Raw genomic sequence first — 18,171 nt, forward strand, 5'->3', positions numbered from 1 at the left:
CAATTAATTGCATTGCATGTGCTATTCCAAACATGAACAAGGAAGCAAAGCAAGGAGGTGGATGTAGCGTCTCAAATTGCTGCAACCTGCCTTGAGACATCAGAGCGAGAATGACAGGTAATAATTTGAAATAAAATAATAATTTTTTTTAGTATAATGGCACAGGTCGTTTTTCTGGATTAAAAGGGGGGGCAGTTCCCTCATGCTCAAAAAATATACATATATGCAGACATATTTCTCTATCAGTCAACAGGTGGCCCACTGCAAAAAGTCCCACTTATATCGCTCCTTTTCCATCAGTCATGGCTCACGGATAGGATAAGGGCTTTGGGGGCAATTTTATTTATTTTTTCATGTCATGTCATTTCTAACCCACCTTTTACTCCAAGGAGCTCAAGGCGGTTCACATGGTTCCCCTTCCACCTCCTCATTTAATCCCCCACAACAACCCTGCAAGGTTGGTTAGGCTGAGAGGCAGTGACTGCCCTGCAGGTCACTCAGCGAGCACCATGGCCAAGTGGGGGATTTGAACCCTGGTCTTCCAGTCTGATGCCCTAACCAATGATCCTGGGATGCTCCTATACCTGTCAGTTGCAGCACAGGTGGCATCAAAGCACCCTAGTGCATTTGGGTATTTAATCTTTGGACTTAATGGTTTTATACTTCCTCTTCTAGCTTCTGGGCGAAGAGGCCACAGCTCAGGAGGAAGAGCTTCTACTTAGCATTCTATGATTCTATGCAAAAGGTGTCAGGGTCAATCCCTGGCATCGCCAGGTAGGGCTGGGAAATATTCCTTGCCTGAAACCCTGGAGAGCCGCTGCCAGTCAGTGCAGACAATACTAAGCTAGATGGACACAGTATAAAGTCCTTACCCGAATACTTAACTTCTGCATCAAAATACTCCTATCCTGCCTTTTGAACAGCAGCAAAATCTCCAAGGCAGCTCCCCAATTTCAAAATCCAAATAGCCATTAAAACAAATTTGCAAAACAAAAACACAAAAACAGAAGCAGGACATAAAACAACCCATTTGTTAAGCAGCTTCTAACATGCATCTAACCTTCAATTCCTCTTGCAGCGTACAAACATCTCCACACACACATTTTGGGCATCATTATACTCTTGTTAACTGGATCTCTAATAAATGCAAGACACACAGCTCCAATCCATTGGTTTCAATGAGGCTTGCTCCCTAGTAAGCCTATTTAGGGTTGCCGCCTACAGCACCTACAGACAATTCGAGGGAGACCTGCCTATCCCCTCCACAGAATTTTCGGCACCCATGACTTGATCTTTTGGCGCAAGCATACAAGCCCGGAGCACTGAGTGGACATGTGGGATCTCTGCAAGTCTGGGAGCATTTCCAGATCTAAATACAACACTCAAAGCAGACGCCCCACTGCATTTCTGGCACACAAAGGGTGGCAAGAATTCAGCCTGCAACAGGCACTAAGCACCTAACTTAACTCCCCTCCCACAGGAAAAGAGTAAATGCATGCTCAGTTTTCCGCTAAATATTCTAATCACAACCTGAAATCCAGCAATACATGCTTCTTAATCCTCACAAATATTTTAAGTATTTCCAAGCCGTAAAGTAGGCACAGAAGGTTTCCTGAAAGATTAAGCTTCTCCCCCCCCACCCCCACTAGCAAAATGTATTTAAATACCCAAGCTTCTAGACTACCACCTTCTCCAAGCTCCATGTTGCCCCCAGCGACCTATCTAAATTCATGGGTGAAATCAAAGCAAACAAGGGTTAAGTACAGAATGTGTGCTGAAGAAGGATGCTGAGCACCCACTTGCAAATGCTTTCTTTTAAAAGCTACACATGCAGGTTGGGGTGCTTGCTTGGGCTGAATGGAACAGTTATAACGGTGAATGAAGAAGTGCTGAATCAACTGAATGAATGGTGTTAATCCATTCTTTCTTATACTGTCCCGTCTTCCAAAACACACACACACAGAATTTACCCTAACAAACCTATGGGGTACATTACGCTGAATGACAGCAAGCAGCCCAACATCGCATAATAAGTTGAGCATCTGAGAGGGGATTTGAACTTGGCTGCTGCTGCCCCCCCCCCCAATTCCAAGTGCAACACTCAAACCACCACATCATGTCAGAAATCACAATTTCTGTACTGTTTTCACTGCTGATTCACACAAGGTTTCCCCCAAGGTTTTCTTCCTAGCAGTTTTGATCACTGGGAAAAATAATTAGAAGGCACCCCAAGGGTAAGTATACAGCGGTGTTTAGCTGGTGATATATCGCGAGCCTAGGGCTTGCTGATCAGAAGGTTGGCGGTTCGAATCCCTGTGATGGGGTGAGCTCCCGTTGCTTGGTCCCAGCTCCTGCCAACCTAGCAGTTCGAAAGCACGTCAAAATGCAAGTAGATAAATAGGAACCGCTACAGTGGGAAGGTAAACGGCGTTTCCGTGTGCTGCTCTGGTTTGCCAGAAGCGGCTTTGCCATGCTGGCCCCATGACCTGGAAGCTATACGCCAGCTCCCTCGGCCAATAATGCGAAATGAGCGTGCAACCCCAGAGTCGGTCACGACTGGACCTAATGGTCAGGGGTCCCTTTACCTTTACCTATATCGCGATGCTGAAAACCAGGTATCGGCCAGCCCCAGCCCCTGCTGCACAAAAGCCCATGTCTGATAACACTCTCTGCCTTCCCCGCAGCTTCCTTCATTTTGAGCTTCCCATATAGGCAGCTGGTTGGCCACGTGAGAATTGGATGCTAGCCACAAAATGCCATTGGCCTGATCTAGTTGGTTCTTCCTGGTGCTCAGCATAATTTATGCTAATTCACTATTTATTGTATTTATGAATCACCTTTCCTCCAAGAAGAGCCCAGGGGCGGGGTACGAAAAAGGATAAAGAACCAGTGATTTAAACAAATACAGAACTGAAATATTCATTAAAAGAACCGGGGGAAGATATTTTGCTACCACTGTTGAACCATCGAGTCACAAATCTTTGCCGATCTACTTCCAATCTACCCGTAAATCCTAATCTACCTTTCGCTAATCTAACTCATGAGTTTTACTAAGGCACCTCAGGCAGGTTCCTAGTCAATCAGTCTTATTTATCCCCTGCTGCAATACGGGGATAATGTTTAATTATTTATTTTGCAAGAAAATTTATAAACCTCCAGCTCTCGTGCTCTCTCTCTCTCTCACACACACACACACATAAACACACACACACATGTATATGTATATATGTATGTACCAGTGTATATATATATATATATACAGTGGTGCCTCGCTTAACGAATGCCCTGCTTAACGAAATTTTCGCTTAACGAAAGGTTTTTTCTAGCGGAGGTTGCCTCGCTAGACGAATGCGTTTTACGAAAAATTTGTCTAGCGAATCGTGGTTTCCCATAGGAATGCATTGAAATTCAATTAATGCGTTCCTATGCGCAAAAAAAAATCCAAAAAAAAATCAATGCATTCCTATGGGATTCGCTAGACGAATTTTTCGCTATAAGAAAAGACCCGTGGAACAAATTAATTTTGTCTAGCGAGGCACCACTGTATAGCTATATGTATATATTGCGGTGTTATACAACAAAACCATCAAAATAAAAAAAGTTAAATAAAATTAAAAAATACAGAGCAAACAACCACTCCTGGATCAATTCTTTAAAAACTCTCAAAGAAATGAAAAAAAAAACATTTTCAGCAGGTGATAAAATACAAGGATTGTAGGTGCCAAGCTAGCTCCAAATCACTAGTGTCACTATGCTAAAAGTCTTTGTCTGCATAGAAGTTGAGCAACTATGAATACCACCAAATTTTGAGCACTCAGATACGCTCTGTACATAGACCCATAACGTTTTCGGTTTGGGGGCACATGCTAAGTTCTACTATTGCATTTGGAGTCTCAAGAAAAATCCATATTTGAAGCACTCACACTACTTCAACAGTAAAGTCGGCACCCTTAAGAAACTACATTTCCCGAGATCTCCGTAACTGTTGAAAAGTGTGTACTACAAGTGTTCTAAATGCATGAGAGTGTGTGTGTGTGTCCTTGCTCTTTTTCAGAGATGAAACCCAAGTTGTGCTAATTATGAGAACGAAGGCATAATCACTTACCTGGAGCATCAGCTCACAGTCTTCTCTGCCGACAAATATCATCTCCCGAGGGAGCCGGTGGCGGATGCCTGCACTGCTCACCAGAAACCATGATGTCACACTCATTTTGGTGTTTGGCACTTCAACTTTTCACCATCCTAGATGAGAGAGAGAGAGAAAAAATGTTCCAGAAAAAAATGTGGACCGAAAAAGGCAAACAAACCATGTCAACTGTTCAGAGCAAAAAAGCATGACCACTAATTCCACAAAAAGCATGACCACTAATTCCACAAAAAGCATGACCACTAATTCCTTTAACCACAGCTACAGCATATGAGGGCAGATTTCAAAATCTACTTTGCTTTTTACTAATACGCAAAGTAAAAAAGCAATATCTATCAACTGGAGTCAGGAGTAAACAGCATGCATTTAGGTTTTTTTTAAAATATTCTTTATTGAAAGTTATTTAAAAGTACATAAAAGTACATGAATGCATATAAAAAGAATTACATACACAATTAAACTCATACACACACAAAAAGAACAAGGAAAAACTAAAACAAGACCGGAAGGTTAAATCCAAATTATACCCATAGTACTTCCAATCCTTTTCATTATACCTGATTTCGTCTAACATTCCTTTTTCCACAGGTTATCTTCTTCTTTTCCCCCTTCCCTTAATTACTTCCTTTATTTTTCCTTTACAAATATCATTCCAGTTCTGCCAGTTTGGAGTTGTTTGTATAATAAAGATTTATATATTCTTTATAAATAGTCCACTCTCTTGATACTTTCTGTTTCCCTAATCCTCGCACCGAACCTGTCAATTTTGCCAGTTGTAGGTACTGTACTCTATCTTCAATATCTGCCAGTCTGTAATTGTCGGGAGTATTTCACCTTTCCATTTTCTTGCTACAAGAACTCTGGCTGCAGTCATCATGCATTTAGGATTAAAGCATCCTTAGCCCAGGAATTTGTTCTGGGTACCAAAACTGAACCGAGCTCACAGTCACCAAAACCCGCTCCTGGTTAGATATTCTGATATTGCCATTGTTAAATAACTGGGAGTCAGAAATCCCTGCAGATCTGCTTCAAAATCACCCAGAGATGCACCAACAGTACAGATCCTGATTCACCCTTTGCCCACCTCTGGTCCCCCAAGTGCAGGTGTGCAGAACTTTGGAGCTGTAGTTTGGCAACATTTGGCAGTCCAGATGTTCCCCAGCCCCGTTTTTTGCTGACCAAGACCAGCTCTCCAGGGTTTCAGACCAGGGGGGTTCCCAACCTGGAAATGCTCGAGAATGAACCTGGGACTTTCTGTGTGCAAAGCAAGTATTCTACCACTGAGCCAGGGAGCCTCCCAACTGGTAGTTCATAAAGTTATTTTAAAAGGGAAATGGAGAAAATATCCGCCAAAAGCCAACCAGGAAGACAAGCAAAGGTTTGGTTAGGTTTGCTGAATTTATAAACCACTTCCCACAACAAAAAGTCCTGAACGTTTCCTCCCAGTACGTTTCCGAGCACAGTTCAAAGTGTTGGTGCTGACCTTTAAAGCCCTAAATGGCCTCGGTCCAGTATACCTGAAGGAGCGTATCCACCTCCATCGTTCTGCCCGGACACTGAGGTCCAGCACCGAGGGCCTTCTGGCGGTTCCCGCATTGCGAGAAGCCAAGTTGCAGGGAACAAGGCAGAGGGCCTTCTCGGTGGTGACGCCCGCCTTGTGGAATGCCCTCCCATCAGATGTCAAAGAGACAAACAACTACCAGACTTTTAGAAGACATCTGAAGGCAGCCCTGTTTAGGGAGGCTTTTAATGTTTAATAGATCACTGTGTTTTATTTTTCTGTTGGAAGCCGCCCAGAGTGCCTGGGAAAACCCAGCCAGATGGATATAAATAATATATTATTATTATTATTATTATTAATACTGAAAAGCAAGAATAAAAAGCATATTAAAAAGACAGAACAAAAATAGCCACTCACTGGTGATGTCCAATTGCCGAGGAAAACAAAAAGAGACTTTGCCTGGCACTGAAACAAGGCAAAGTTGGCACCAGGAGGGCCTCTCCAAGGAGAGTATCAGTGGTGGGCAGAAATGGCCCCGTCTTTCATCACCATCCTCAGAGGTGACACATGAAGAAGGGCTTCTGATGACAATCTCAAAGCCCAGGAAGTTCAATATGAGACAAGGACAACCAGAGATCAAGCCTAGAATCTCACTTAAAGCACTTGAGCTCAGAATAGTTTGGATTTTGGATTTGATATCCCGCTTTATCACTACCCGAAGGAGTCTCAAAGCGGCTAACAATCTCCTTTCCCCTCCTCCCCCACAACAAACACTCTGTGAGGTGGGTGGGGCTGAGAGACTTCAGAGAAGTGTGACTAGCCTGAGGTCACCCAGCAGCTGCATGTAGAGGAGCAGAGACGCAAACCCGGTTCACCAGATTACGAGTCTACCGCTCTTAACCACTATACCACACTGGCTCTCAGGTCTCGAACACCTTATAGCAGTGGTTTTCAACCCTGGAGTGCCTTGGCAACACTAATAATAATAATTTATTATTTATACCCCACCCATCTGGCTGGGTTTCCCCAGCCACTCTGGGCGGCTTCCAACAGAATATTAAAATACAATAGTCTATTAAACATTAAAAGCTTCCCTAAACACTGGTCTCTGTCCCTCTTTCCTTCCCTCCCTCCCTCCTCTGATGCCCTCTTGCATCTCTGCCTCCCAAAGGCTTGCACAGCTGTTTGTTGCATCGGCCCTGGCTACAAGCTCCTCAGGCAAATGGGGCCTTCCCAGGCCCCTGTGGGGCAGCGTGAGGAGCCACCTCTTTGGGGAAGGGGGAGCAGCTCAGAGACCAGGGCCGCAGCAGCAGCGGCTGCCCAGAGGACTCCCAAGGGGAGAGGAGAGGAGGCTGAGGGAACACTCCCCAAGGGAGGGTGTTCAAAAAGGGGCAAGGGGCTGCTGACTCCGCAGGCAAGGAGTGACATAACTGGGCTCCTGAGCCCCGCAGGGATACCACAGAAAAAATGTACAGTGGTACCTCGGGTTGCAACCTCACCTTGCCTACAAAGGTCCCTATAGTTAAAGCTATGGTTTTCCCAGTAGTGATGTATGGAAGTGAGAGCTGGACCATAAAGAAGGCTGATCGCCGAAGAATGGATGCTTTTGAATTATGGTGCAGGAGGAGACTCTTGAGAGTCCCATGGACTGCAAGAAGATCAAACCTATCCATTCTGAAGGAAATCAGCCCTGAGTGCTCACTGGAAGGACAGATCCTGAAGCTGAGGCTCCAATACTTTGACCACCTCATGAGAAGAGAAGACACCCTGGAAAAGACCCTGATGTTGGGAAAGAATGAGGGCACTAGGAAAAGGGGACGACAGAGGACGAGATGGTTGGACAGTGTTCTCGAAGCTATGAAGATGAGTTTGACCAAACTGCGGGAGGCAGTGCAAGACAGGAGTGCCTGGCGTGCTATGGTCCATGGGGTCACGAAGAGTCGGACACAACTAAATGACTAAACAACAACAACCTCGGGTTAAGAACTTAATTGATTCTGGAGGTCTGTTCTTAACCTGAAACTGTTCTTAACCTGAGGTACCACTTTATCTAATAGGGCATCCCACTGCCGCCACACAATTTCTGTTCTCATCCTGAAGCAAAGTTCTTAACCCGAGGTACTACTTCTGGGTTAGCGGAGTCTGTAACCTAAAGCGTCTGTGACCCGAGGTACCCCTGTAGTTAGTCAAGGGAGCCATGGACTCAAAAAGGTTGAAAACCTCTGCCTTACATACTTTTTAAAAAGCAGTGCTAGGAGGGTTTACATGCACAAAGCATTCAAGAAGCTCAATACAAAAGGAGAAAGGAGGCAGGAAAGCACAGAATCCTCACAGAATTCCGGGCACAACATCCACACACGGAAACAGGCAGAGCAGGTCATACAAAACAAGCCAGGCTATGTCAAGAAGTCCCTGGGATACATTAGAGTTGAGTGCCTTCCTTCCTGGATACCACCTGTGCCTCGCCTGGAAGGCCCACCTCATGTTGTAGGGAAGACCGCAGTACAGTGGTACCTCAGGTTACAAACGCTTCAGGTTAGACTCCGCTAACCCAGAAATAGTACATCAGGTTAAGAACTTTGCTTCAGGATGAGAACAGAAATTGTGCTCCGGCGGCCCGGCGGCAGCAGGAGGCCCCATTAGCTAAAGTGGTGCTTCAGGTTAAGAACAGTTTCAGGTTAAGAACAGACCTCTGGAACGAATTAAGTTCTTAACCAGAGGTACCACTGTACAGAGAGACATTTCAAGTTTTGACCTATAACCTGATCCTACACCTTTAACAGCAGACTTGACACACAGGAATTCAGCACTCTTCCCACCCCTTATCTCCACACCTGTGGTTAGAGCAAGGCTGGAGCACCTGTGATCTCCAGGTGTTGTTGTTGGGCTGCAAGTCCTATCAGCCCCAGCCAGCACAGCCAACAGGTAGGGGTAATGGGAGTTGTAGTCCAATATCTACAGTCCAATATCTACAGTCCAATATTGGACTGACTGGAGGGAGGTGGGCTCAAACTCTCACTCAAGTCATGGAGTTCATTAGGTGACCTGGAGTTGTCACTAGCTCTTAACCTAACCTGTGACCTGGGGAAAGGCCGTGGCTCAGTGGTTGAGCATCTGCTTTGCATGCGGAAGGTTAAAGGTTTGATCCCTGGCATCTCCAGGTAGGAATGGTCTCTGTCTGAAACCCCAGAGCAGCTTCCAATGTTCCAGCTTATAAATGATGGCTCAATTGGTAGAGCATGAGACTCTTAATTTCCATGTTGGGCAAAAGATTCCTTCGTCGCAGGAGGTTGGACTAGATCAGGCATCCCCAAACTTCGGCTCTCCAGATGTTTTGGACTACAATTCCCATCATCTCTGACCACTAGTCCTGTTAGCTAGGGATCATGGGAGTTGTAGGCCAAAACATCTGGAGGGCCCCAGTTTGGGGATGCCTGGACTAGATGATCCTCGTGGTGCCTTCAGATCCTATGGCTGGGGGAAAGAGAGACCCTGTGTGCTGTCCTGAGCAACTTGGGATGCAGAGTTCAAGGCTTAAAATAAACCCCATTTGTTTATTTCAAAGCACTTATAAACTGCGGAATATTCAAAACCTCTAAGTACGTACAAAAGCAATTTTTAAAGTATCATAAAAGCAGAGATGAAAGACAGACATCTGGTCCAATCTTATGGGTCAGGGAAAAGCAAAAAATATATTTTATGTGCAAGACGTCCAAAGCAATTGATGGGTGATGCTTATTTTAAAAGGTAATAAATAGATGGTTCTGTGTGTAGGCTGCTGTGAAAGTGGGGGCAGGGAAATAAGTGTCAAGCCTATTATGTTCCAACTTCCTAGTTTTTATAAATCCCCCCTGTAAGAGGTGGGACAGGAAATTTAACATATCAAGGGAAAAGGCTGCCTCACCACTGAGCTGACAGAGGAAGGATCTCTTGCATGGAAGATTTCACTTGTAAATTTGTTCCCTTTGCACCTCACTTAATTCAAAGCAGCTCCCCTCCCATGCCTCCATCTGCATACCATGCAATGTTTGATGACTGAAATAAGTACACTTTTGAATAAGTACTCTTGTTTGTAGGCTATCCAGCTATTGCTGTGAGATGCTGGATCTATCTGCTAACATCCTCTCCTGTTAGGTGGATTTGCAAGACACTACCTATCAAGGGCTGAAGTGAACTAAATTATTGCACCTGCAGAACAGGACTTTCACACCCCACACTGTTGCAAAACCACAGGGAACCACCAGAGTAAATTTACGGGGCACACAGGAGAGAGAGAGAGAGAGAAGGGGGCCATCCTGTTGCACAAGGACAAATGCTTGCACTGATGCAAGGTTAGCCTTAGCACTACATTTTCATAGAAATGTAAAGTTGGAAGGGACACCAAGGGTCATCTAGCCCAACCCCCTGCACTGCTGGGTTTTTCATGCAGCTGTTAAGTGCTTTAACATTCGTGAAGCACTATGCAAAAGCTAAGTATGAACCTAAGATTTCTGCCTTATGCCACTGGTCCATCTAACTCACTGTCTAAATTGACTGGCAGAGTCTCTCCTAGACTCACCTGAAGATGCCAGGGGCGGGTCCTGGGTCCTTCTGCATGCCAATCAGATGCACTGCCCCTGAGCTATATAGCCCTTTCCCCAGAAACTGCTGAAACCCATGCCTCACACTTTCCTCCTTTGGACAATGCATTTTCCCACTCCCTCTTCCAGTGCATGCTAGGAGCTGCAGGGGCATGTTGGCATCTGTTGCTAGGAGGAAGGGAATAAACACTCTGGGGGCAAGAGCCCCCATTGGCCCACAAAAGCAGACACAAGTCAGAGAGCGACTGAAGCCTGCAACTCTATTCTCTCTCTCTCTCCCCGCCCCCCCCCCCAACGTTTTCATTTTTCCTTTGCTCCGATTTGGCGGCTATAGCTTTAAACCCTTAGCAGCAGATTCTGCCACAACTAATGCTTATTATGGACATTTTGCCAGCAGGAGGGGAAGATTTAAAGGAAAACACACAAGCCAGGCCCACAGATCGAGGCCACCATAATCCACCTGATTCTTTTTTCTTTTCTTTTCTTTTTGTTGCAGGCTTTAAAAAAAAGAAGAGGAGAAATGAGGAGGAGGAGGAGGAGGAGGAGAAAGGGGTGAGAAGAGGAAAGGGGTTACTAAATGAAGCGGTGTGATGAGAAGGAGAACTAGAGAAGCCAGCACACATAACAAGCAAGAGGGAGAGAAAAACCAGCTCCAAAAGATGGTTAGCATTTCGGTTGCCTGGTGCCACCAGATGCCAGTTCAACTGGCTGAGCCAGGCAATTCTTCCCAGATCTTGCCACCATTACAAAGCGTCTGCCAGCAGCTATCCACACCCAAGGAAAGGATTGGGGGTGGGGGGGGGATCCGAAGCTTTGCCACCAGCCCTACCCAAGGTGCAACAATAAAGCTGCCAGCCAGCCGGATAAATCTGTCTCTCTTTCCAGGGTTTGGGGGGGGGGGGAGCCTTCAAACCTCCAGGGGGTTGGGGATAGATAAGTCGACTGGAGGGACCCTTCGTCTCTTTGTTTAGGAAGAAGTCTGGGGCTGCAGCAGGAATCCAAGCTGGGGAGCGGTGTGAAGGTGGGGGTGGGGTGTATTATTTTGGTAGGGAGCAGCAGAATCCAGGGGGAGGAAGACAAAACCTCCAGCTCTATTGATCCCTCGCTGCCAGTCCCTACCCAAAGTGGCCTTCTGCTCTTTTATATACCTCTAGAGATAAAGGGAACCTCCTACCTGCCACGCTGGATGCACTGACATTCCCCCCCCCCCATTAACCAACAGCTGCGACCCGCCCCCGCCGCCGCCGCCGCCGCCCCCAAGGCTCTGGGAACCCCATTGGGGGGAGGATTGGGCCACAATCCACCCACAAGCTCGTCGCTTGGGCTTCCCTTCTCTTACCTGGGCTGGGCTCTGTACTTGCTGCACCAGCGGCCATCTCTCAATGACACCTCCCCCATCTGAGATGCTCCCCCTCCCCTGTCTGTCCCCATAGCTGCACCCGCTCCCATTCAAAATCTGGCCTTAGTAGCAGCAGCAGCAGCAGCAAGCCCACCTCCTTTTGTGTGACAGAAAGATGGGGAGGGAGGGTCTGGCCAAGCAATTCTATCCACCCCCTCAAAATAATAATTATTAATAATAATCACCTTCCAAGCGGTCTGCTGTCCATCCCCACCTCGTCTCCCCAGCCCCGATCCTGCAGCAGAGGGGAAGCGCGCCTTTCCCTCCTCCTCCTCCTCCTGAGCAGTCCCCGCATGCCCGGGTCTCCAACCCCGCAGACAGGCAGGCCCTTGTGACCCGGCCGGGTTGGCAAGGCGCATCGCAACGCGGCCAGGTGCTCCCTGAGCCGCCGGAGGCCGCAGGCCGAAGCCCCGCAAGCGCGATCAGCTGTTTCCTGTCTGCGGGGTGGACCTGCGCGCCGGCTTGCCCGCCTTCCCCGAGGGTGAGCTCCGCCTGCCCCGACCACCACCGCCTCCCCTAACTCGGCGCAGCCTTACCCGGCGTGGCGGCCCCCGGCTCTCCGCCCTCCAGCGCTGCGCCAGGTGCGGGGCGCCCGACCCAAGCTCCAGGGCGCACCGTCAGCCTCCCCTAGCCTCTCCGGATCCGGCGCTGCTGGGCTTCTGCCATGGCCGCGCACCGAGGGATCGTCCTTTCTCTCGCCCCGGGGAGGAGGACACAAGGAGCGGCTCCGCCACCGCCGCCTGCGCTCACTTGCACAGCAGGTTCCAGACGTCAGGAGGCGGCTCTTCGCTTCCCTCACCCTCCTCCTCCTCCTCTCTCTCTCTCTCTCTCCCTTCCCTCCACCCCTCCCGGTACTCCCAGCCCAGCCCTTCCCTCTCGGGCTGCCTCCTCCGGCAGCGAAGCCGCCAGGTTAGATCAGGTGACGCCGTCGAGGCTTCTCCGTGGCACAAGCGTCGTGCGCGCCCGTGCGCCCTCGGCGGCTTGGGGCGGGTGGCGGCGGCGGCGGCGGCGGCGGCGGCGGCGGCGGCTTCCCCGTCTCTCCCTCTCCCTCCCTTGGCTGGTGAGGAGTTTGGTTGCGACGGCAGGGCGGGCGGAGCGGAGCCGAGGCTGAGCACCCCGGGGGCGGGCTCGGCGAGGAGGAGCACGCGGCCGGGTTGGTTTTGCTTCTTGGTAAGCCCTAAGCGGCCAGACGGGAAGATGGGTGGGAGAGGAGTGGTGCCATTTCTTGCTTTCTAGGAGTGCCAACTTGAATAAAATATTATTCTGGGGCCCCTCCCCCGCATAATCGATCACATGTTACCGCACTCCCACACTATTTGAAAGGCAATAGGCCAGACCTTGAGCCAGACATCTTGGAGAGTGAAGTCAAATGGGCCTTAGAAAGCACTGCTAATAACAAGGCCAGTGGAAGTGATGATATTCCAGCTGAACTATTTAAAATTTTAAAAGATGATGCTGTTAAGGTGCTACACCCAATATGCCAGCAAGTTTGGAAAACTCAGCAATGGCCAGAGGATTGGAGAAGATCAGTCTACATCCCAATTCCAAAGAAGGGCAGTGCCAAAGAATGCTCCAACTACCGCACAATTGCGCTCATTTCACACGCTAGCAAGGTTATGCTTAAAATTCTACAAGGCAGGCTTAGGCAGTATGTGGACCGAGAACTCCCAGAAGTGCAAGCTGGATTTCGAAAGGGCAGAGGAACCAGAGACCAAATAGCAAACATGCGCTGGATTATGGAGAAAGCTAGAGAGTTCCAGAAAAACGTCTACTTCTGCTTCATTGACTATGCAAAAGCCTTCGACTGTGTCGACCACAGCAAACTATGGCAAGTTCTTAAAGAAATGGGAGTGCCTGATCACCTCATCTGTCTCCTGAGAAATCTCTATGTGGGACAAGAAGCTACAGTTAGAACTGGATATGGAACAACTGATTGGTTCAAAATTGGGAAAGGAGTACGACAAGGTTGTATATTGTCTCCCTGCTTATTTAACTTATATGCAGAATTCATCATGCGAAAGGCTGGACTAGATGAATCCCAAGCCGGAATTAAGATTGCCGGAAGAAATATCAACAACCTCAGATATGCAGATGACACAACCTTGATGGCAGAAAGCGAGGAGGAATTAAAGAACCTTTTAATGAGGGTGAAAGAGGAGAGCGCAAAATATGGTCTGAAGCTCAACATCAAAAAAACCAAGATCATGGCCACTGGTCCCATCACCTCCTGGCAAATAGAAGGGGAAGAAATGGAGGCAGTGAGAGATTTTACTTTCTTGGGCTCCTTGATCACTGCAGATGGTGACAGCAGTCACGAAATTAAAAGACGCCTGCTTCTTGGGAGAAAAGCAATGACAAACCTAGACAGCATCTTAAAAAGCAGAGACATCACTTTGCCGACAAAGGTCCGTATAGTTAAAGCTATGGTTTTCCCAGTAGTGATGTATGGAAGTGAGAGCTGGACCATAAAGAAGGCTGATCGTCGAAGAATTGATGCTTTTGAATTATGGTGCTGGAGGAGACTCTTGAGAGTCCCATGGACTGCTAGAAGATCAAACCTATCCATTCTTAAGGAAATCAGCCCTGAGTGCTCCCTGGAAGGACAGATCGTGAAGCTGAGGCTCCAATACTTTGGCCACCTCATGAGAAGAGAAGAATCCTTGGAAAAGACCCTGATGTTGGGAAAGATGGAGGGCACTAGGAGAAGGGGACGACAGAGGACAAGATGGTTGGACAGTGTTCTCGAAGCTACGAACATGAGTTTGACCAAACTGCGGGAGGCAGTGCAAGACAGGAGTGCCTGGCGTGCTATGGTCCATGGGGTCACGAAGAGTCGGACACGACTAAACGACTAAACAACAACAGGCCAGCCCCTCAAATATTTTATGAGGGGGGAGCGTGAAGGGACCTCAGCCCGTAGTCGTTGGCTCCTATCTATCTATCTATCTATCATCTATCTATCTATCTATCTATCTATCATAGGTGCCGGGGCTCTGGGTACCCACAAAATTCCCCATGAAGGGGCTGGGCACCCATGGTCGTGGGGTCAAGTTGGCATGCTATCTATCTATCATCTATCTATCTTCTTTCTTTGGCGATCACTCGTAGCCGAGTAAGATTGTCTTCCATAAACACGGTTTTAACAATGAGTCCGTAAGTGACTGTGGATGCCAATTCTGGATCCGCACGTCCTTCCACAGTGGGGACATTGGTTTCCGGGTGGGAGTTGATCACGGTGTGGATTTATCTATCTATCTATATCTATCTAATCTATCATCATCATCTATCTATCTATCTATTATGAAAACCAAGCTGCCGGCCAGGATGCGGCCCCCTTGGCTCGTCACCAGAAAACTGGAGGATGATCCAGGTCAGTGAAAGGGGGTGCGGGAATAATCCGGCAGTTCATCTTAAGGTTTTTTTTGTTCCCCATACATGCATCGGTTGTGGTGGGTCACTATCATAAATAGGGCTGGTGTAGTTCTCACCTTTGAACACTGCTAAGCATCTTCTCTTGTCTTGGCTGAGTAAGCAAACCTTTCTACCTGTTAATAATTCTACACACTGCTTTGTGTTGCACTTGGTAAAGTAAAGGTAAAGGACCTCTGGATGGATGGTTAAGTCCAGTCAAAGGCAACTTGTGGCGCTCATCTTGCTTTTCAGGCCGAGGGAGCCAGAGTTTGTCCACAGACAGCATTCCGGGTCATGTGGCCAGCATGACTAAACCGCTTCTGGTGCAACAGAAGACCGTGACGGAAGCCAGAACGTATGTTAATGCTGTTTACTTTTCCACCGCAGCAGTACCTATTTATCTACTTGCACTGGTGTGCTTTCGAATTGCTAGATTGGCAGAAGCTGGGACAGAGCAGCAGGAGCTCACCCCATCATGGGGATTTGAACCGCCGACCTTCTGATCGGCAAGCCCAAGAGGCTTGGTGGTTTAGACCACACCGCCACCCGCTCCCTACCGTTGCAGTTGGTATTGTGACCCAGAAAAAGTTGGCGCCAAAAGATCTATGGATCAGCTGGGGTGTTTAATCATTCCCTAAAATGCATGCTTGGCATACATCCATGTAGAATCATAGAATTGTAGAGCTGGAAAAGACCCCAAGGGCCATCTAGTCCAACCTGTGCTTAGAAACCTCCAAGAAAGGAGACTTCCCTTGTCAAACAGCTCTTACTGTCTCATATACGTGAAGTGGGACAGTGTGCCGGAACTCAATCTGTCCCTCTCAAGTATCTAGCTCTGGAATTATTGCCTGGAGGAAGCAGTTCAACTATTCATTTATATGGCATTTATATCCCACGTCACGAAATTAAAAGACGCCTGCTTCTTGGGAGAAAAGCAATGACAAACCTAGACAGCATCTTAAAAAGCAGAGACATCACCTTGCCTACAAAGGTCCGTATAGTTAAAGCTATGGTTTTCCCAGTAGTGATGTATGGAAGTGAGAGCTGGACCATAAAGAAGGCTGATCGCCGAAGAATTGATGCTTTTGAATTATGGTGCTGGAGGAGACTCTTGAGAGTCCCATGGACTGCAAGAAGATCAAACCTATCCATTCTGAAGGAAATCAGCCCTGAGTGCTCACTGGAAGGACAGATCGTGAAGCTGAGGCTCCAATACTTTGGCCACCTCATGAGAAGAGAGGACTCCCTGGAAACGACCCTGATGTTGGGAAAGATTGAGGGCACTAGGAGAAGGGGACGACAGAGGACGAGATGGTTGGACAGTGTTCTCGAAGCTACAAACATGAATTTGACCAAACTGCGGGAGGCAGTGCAAGACAGGAGTGCCTGGCGTGCTCTGGTCCATGGGGTCACGAAGAGTCGGACACGACTAAACGACTAAACAACAACAACACAATCCCACCTTGGCCCCCCCAAGGAGCTCAATGTGGCGTAGATGGCTTTCCCCTTCCTCATTGGAACCCTGCAACAACCCTGCGAGGTAGGTAAGCCTGAGAGGCAGTAAATGGGCCAAGGTTACCCTGTGAGCTTTTTAGGAATTCGGAAGAAAAGTGGTTTCAAGCATTTCCATGCACCCAACACCCTGGCATCTTAAGTTCCAGCTTCGTATGAAGCACAGCCAAATCAGATAGCTTAGATAATTGACTTTTCTATTGGGGATTGTGGACTTTGCTTTCACATCACCTTTCCATTTAGAGGGGCCTTTGCTGGCTATCGGAGCGCTTTGATCTCCTTTAGTGCCGTAGTGCTACCAGGTTGCTGCCATCCAGCTAATTAGGAGAATATTTTTGGCCCCTGTGATCTGGTGCAGGGATTAGCTGAGCAGGTTGGAGTTCCTCTCAAATCAAGTTACTTAGCCGAGCCCTATGACAGAGTCACTTGGAATGATACTCCTTGACTGAATGTATTTAACAGCGATCAAGGAGGGATTGGGCTAATCTTTGGGGTTTCCAAATCTATGCAAATACTTCGTTAACAAAAGATGCCATGTTTATAACAAAGGGGACAGTTGTAAGTAACTCATTTGTTCGTGTGCATTATTATTTTTTTGAGTCTCTGCTGGCATTCATTGAATATTTGTTGATTGCAATTATATCCCACTGTTTTCTCCAAGGAGCTCAAAGTGGCGCACATGGTTTTCCTCATTTGATCCCCACAACAACCCTGTGAGGTAGGCTAGATTGAAGGGCAGGGACTCTGCCAAGGTCACTCAGTGAGCCCTAAAATGAACTGCAGTGTTGGCAAATGTCCTCCTTTGATGATCCTCCTTGAGATGGCCGTTTAGATCCTGCTGCACAGGATCCAACACAGTCAGGATTGTGCTCCCTTTCCTGGGAGTAAACCTCATGAAAACACAGTGGGACTAATTTCTTCGTAAACACGCATTGGCTCGCACTGCGCATTGTCCTTCTCGCTGGGGGAGTTTCTAAACAGGGGCTTAATTTGCTGAGGGGTCACTGAGATATCACAAGTGGGTTCTGAGCAACCGTTATTAGGTTTTGTGTGTGTGTGTGTGTGTGTGTGTGTAGGTGTGTAGGATTCCCTACCCCCCAGGGGCAAATCTGGATTAAATGGGAGAAAAATATGTGCTGCCATTTTGAAGCCAACAAGGTCCTTTAAATGCTGCAAACCATGCATTCATGATGAGCACAGATCCCATAGGTAAAAGATGAAGGTAAAGGTCCTCTGGACAGTCAAGTTCAGCCAAAGGCAACTACGGGGTGCAGCACTCATCTTGCTTTCAGGCCGAGGGAGCCAGCGTTTGTCCACAGCCAGCTTTGTGGATCATGTGGCCAGCATGAGTAAACCACTTCTGGCGCAACAAAACACCATGATGGAAACCAGAGCGTATGGAAGCACCGTTTAAATTCCTACCTCAGGTGTCTCCCCCTCCTGCTGTGACCAGCTACCCTCACCCCTGATCTCCCAGGACCAGGAGAGGTATGAAGTGGGAGGAGCAAAGGCAGGTGTGCCAGCATAGTCTCAGATTACTTGGGAAGGACCTGGGGGCAGTGGTGGAGCTTCATGCTCTGGCACCGGGGGGGGGGGCAGAGAGCAGGCGGGGGCGGGGCAC

General features: G+C 47.9%; 2 protein-coding genes across 4 annotated transcripts in view; one reads left to right on the top strand and one right to left on the bottom strand.

Moving 5' to 3' along the window:
- Positions 1 to 12,689, bottom strand: part of CEP170B (centrosomal protein 170B) — an 82,436-nt gene extending 69,747 nt beyond the window's left edge. For 2 of the 3 annotated variants that reach the window (XM_088673585.1, XM_088673579.1), the window contains exons 1-2: positions 12,164 to 12,689; positions 4,106 to 4,242 (exon numbers count right to left, since the gene is read on the bottom strand). In XM_088673585.1, the coding sequence (XP_088529711.1) occupies positions 4,106 to 4,210 (105 nt within the window). In that variant the 5' untranslated portion in view covers positions 4,211 to 4,242; positions 12,164 to 12,689. Of the gene's footprint in view, positions 1 to 4,105; positions 4,243 to 11,812; positions 12,067 to 12,163 lie in introns of those variants that run through there. The other variant, XM_088673582.1, reaches the window with a different exon arrangement.
- Positions 10,806 to 15,660, top strand: LOC148687742 (uncharacterized). The gene is made up of 4 exons (XM_088661161.1): positions 10,806 to 10,813; positions 12,029 to 12,797; positions 14,940 to 14,997; positions 15,291 to 15,660. The coding sequence occupies exons 1-4, from the start codon at positions 10,806 to 10,808 to the stop codon at positions 15,539 to 15,541; spliced, it is 1,086 nt and encodes a 361-aa protein (XP_088517287.1). The 3' UTR covers positions 15,542 to 15,660.
- Positions 15,661 to 18,171: the final 2,511 nt, after the last annotated feature.

This window comes from Zootoca vivipara, chromosome 1, assembly GCF_965207765.1.
Source record: "Zootoca vivipara chromosome 1, rZooViv2.hap1.1, whole genome shotgun sequence".
In the NCBI taxonomy this organism is placed as follows: Eukaryota; Metazoa; Chordata; class Lepidosauria; order Squamata; family Lacertidae; genus Zootoca; species Zootoca vivipara.

Bases quoted from the DNA above. Each gene is read 5' to 3' on its own strand.
- LOC148687742 (XM_088661161.1), top strand. The intron at 12,798-14,939 runs GTAAGCCCTAAG...ATGAAAACCAAG, and splicing joins CGGGTTGGTTTTGCTTCTTG to CTGCCGGCCAGGATGCGGCC. The intron at 14,998-15,290 runs GTCAGTGAAAGG...CTTGCTTTTCAG, and splicing joins AAAACTGGAGGATGATCCAG to GCCGAGGGAGCCAGAGTTTG.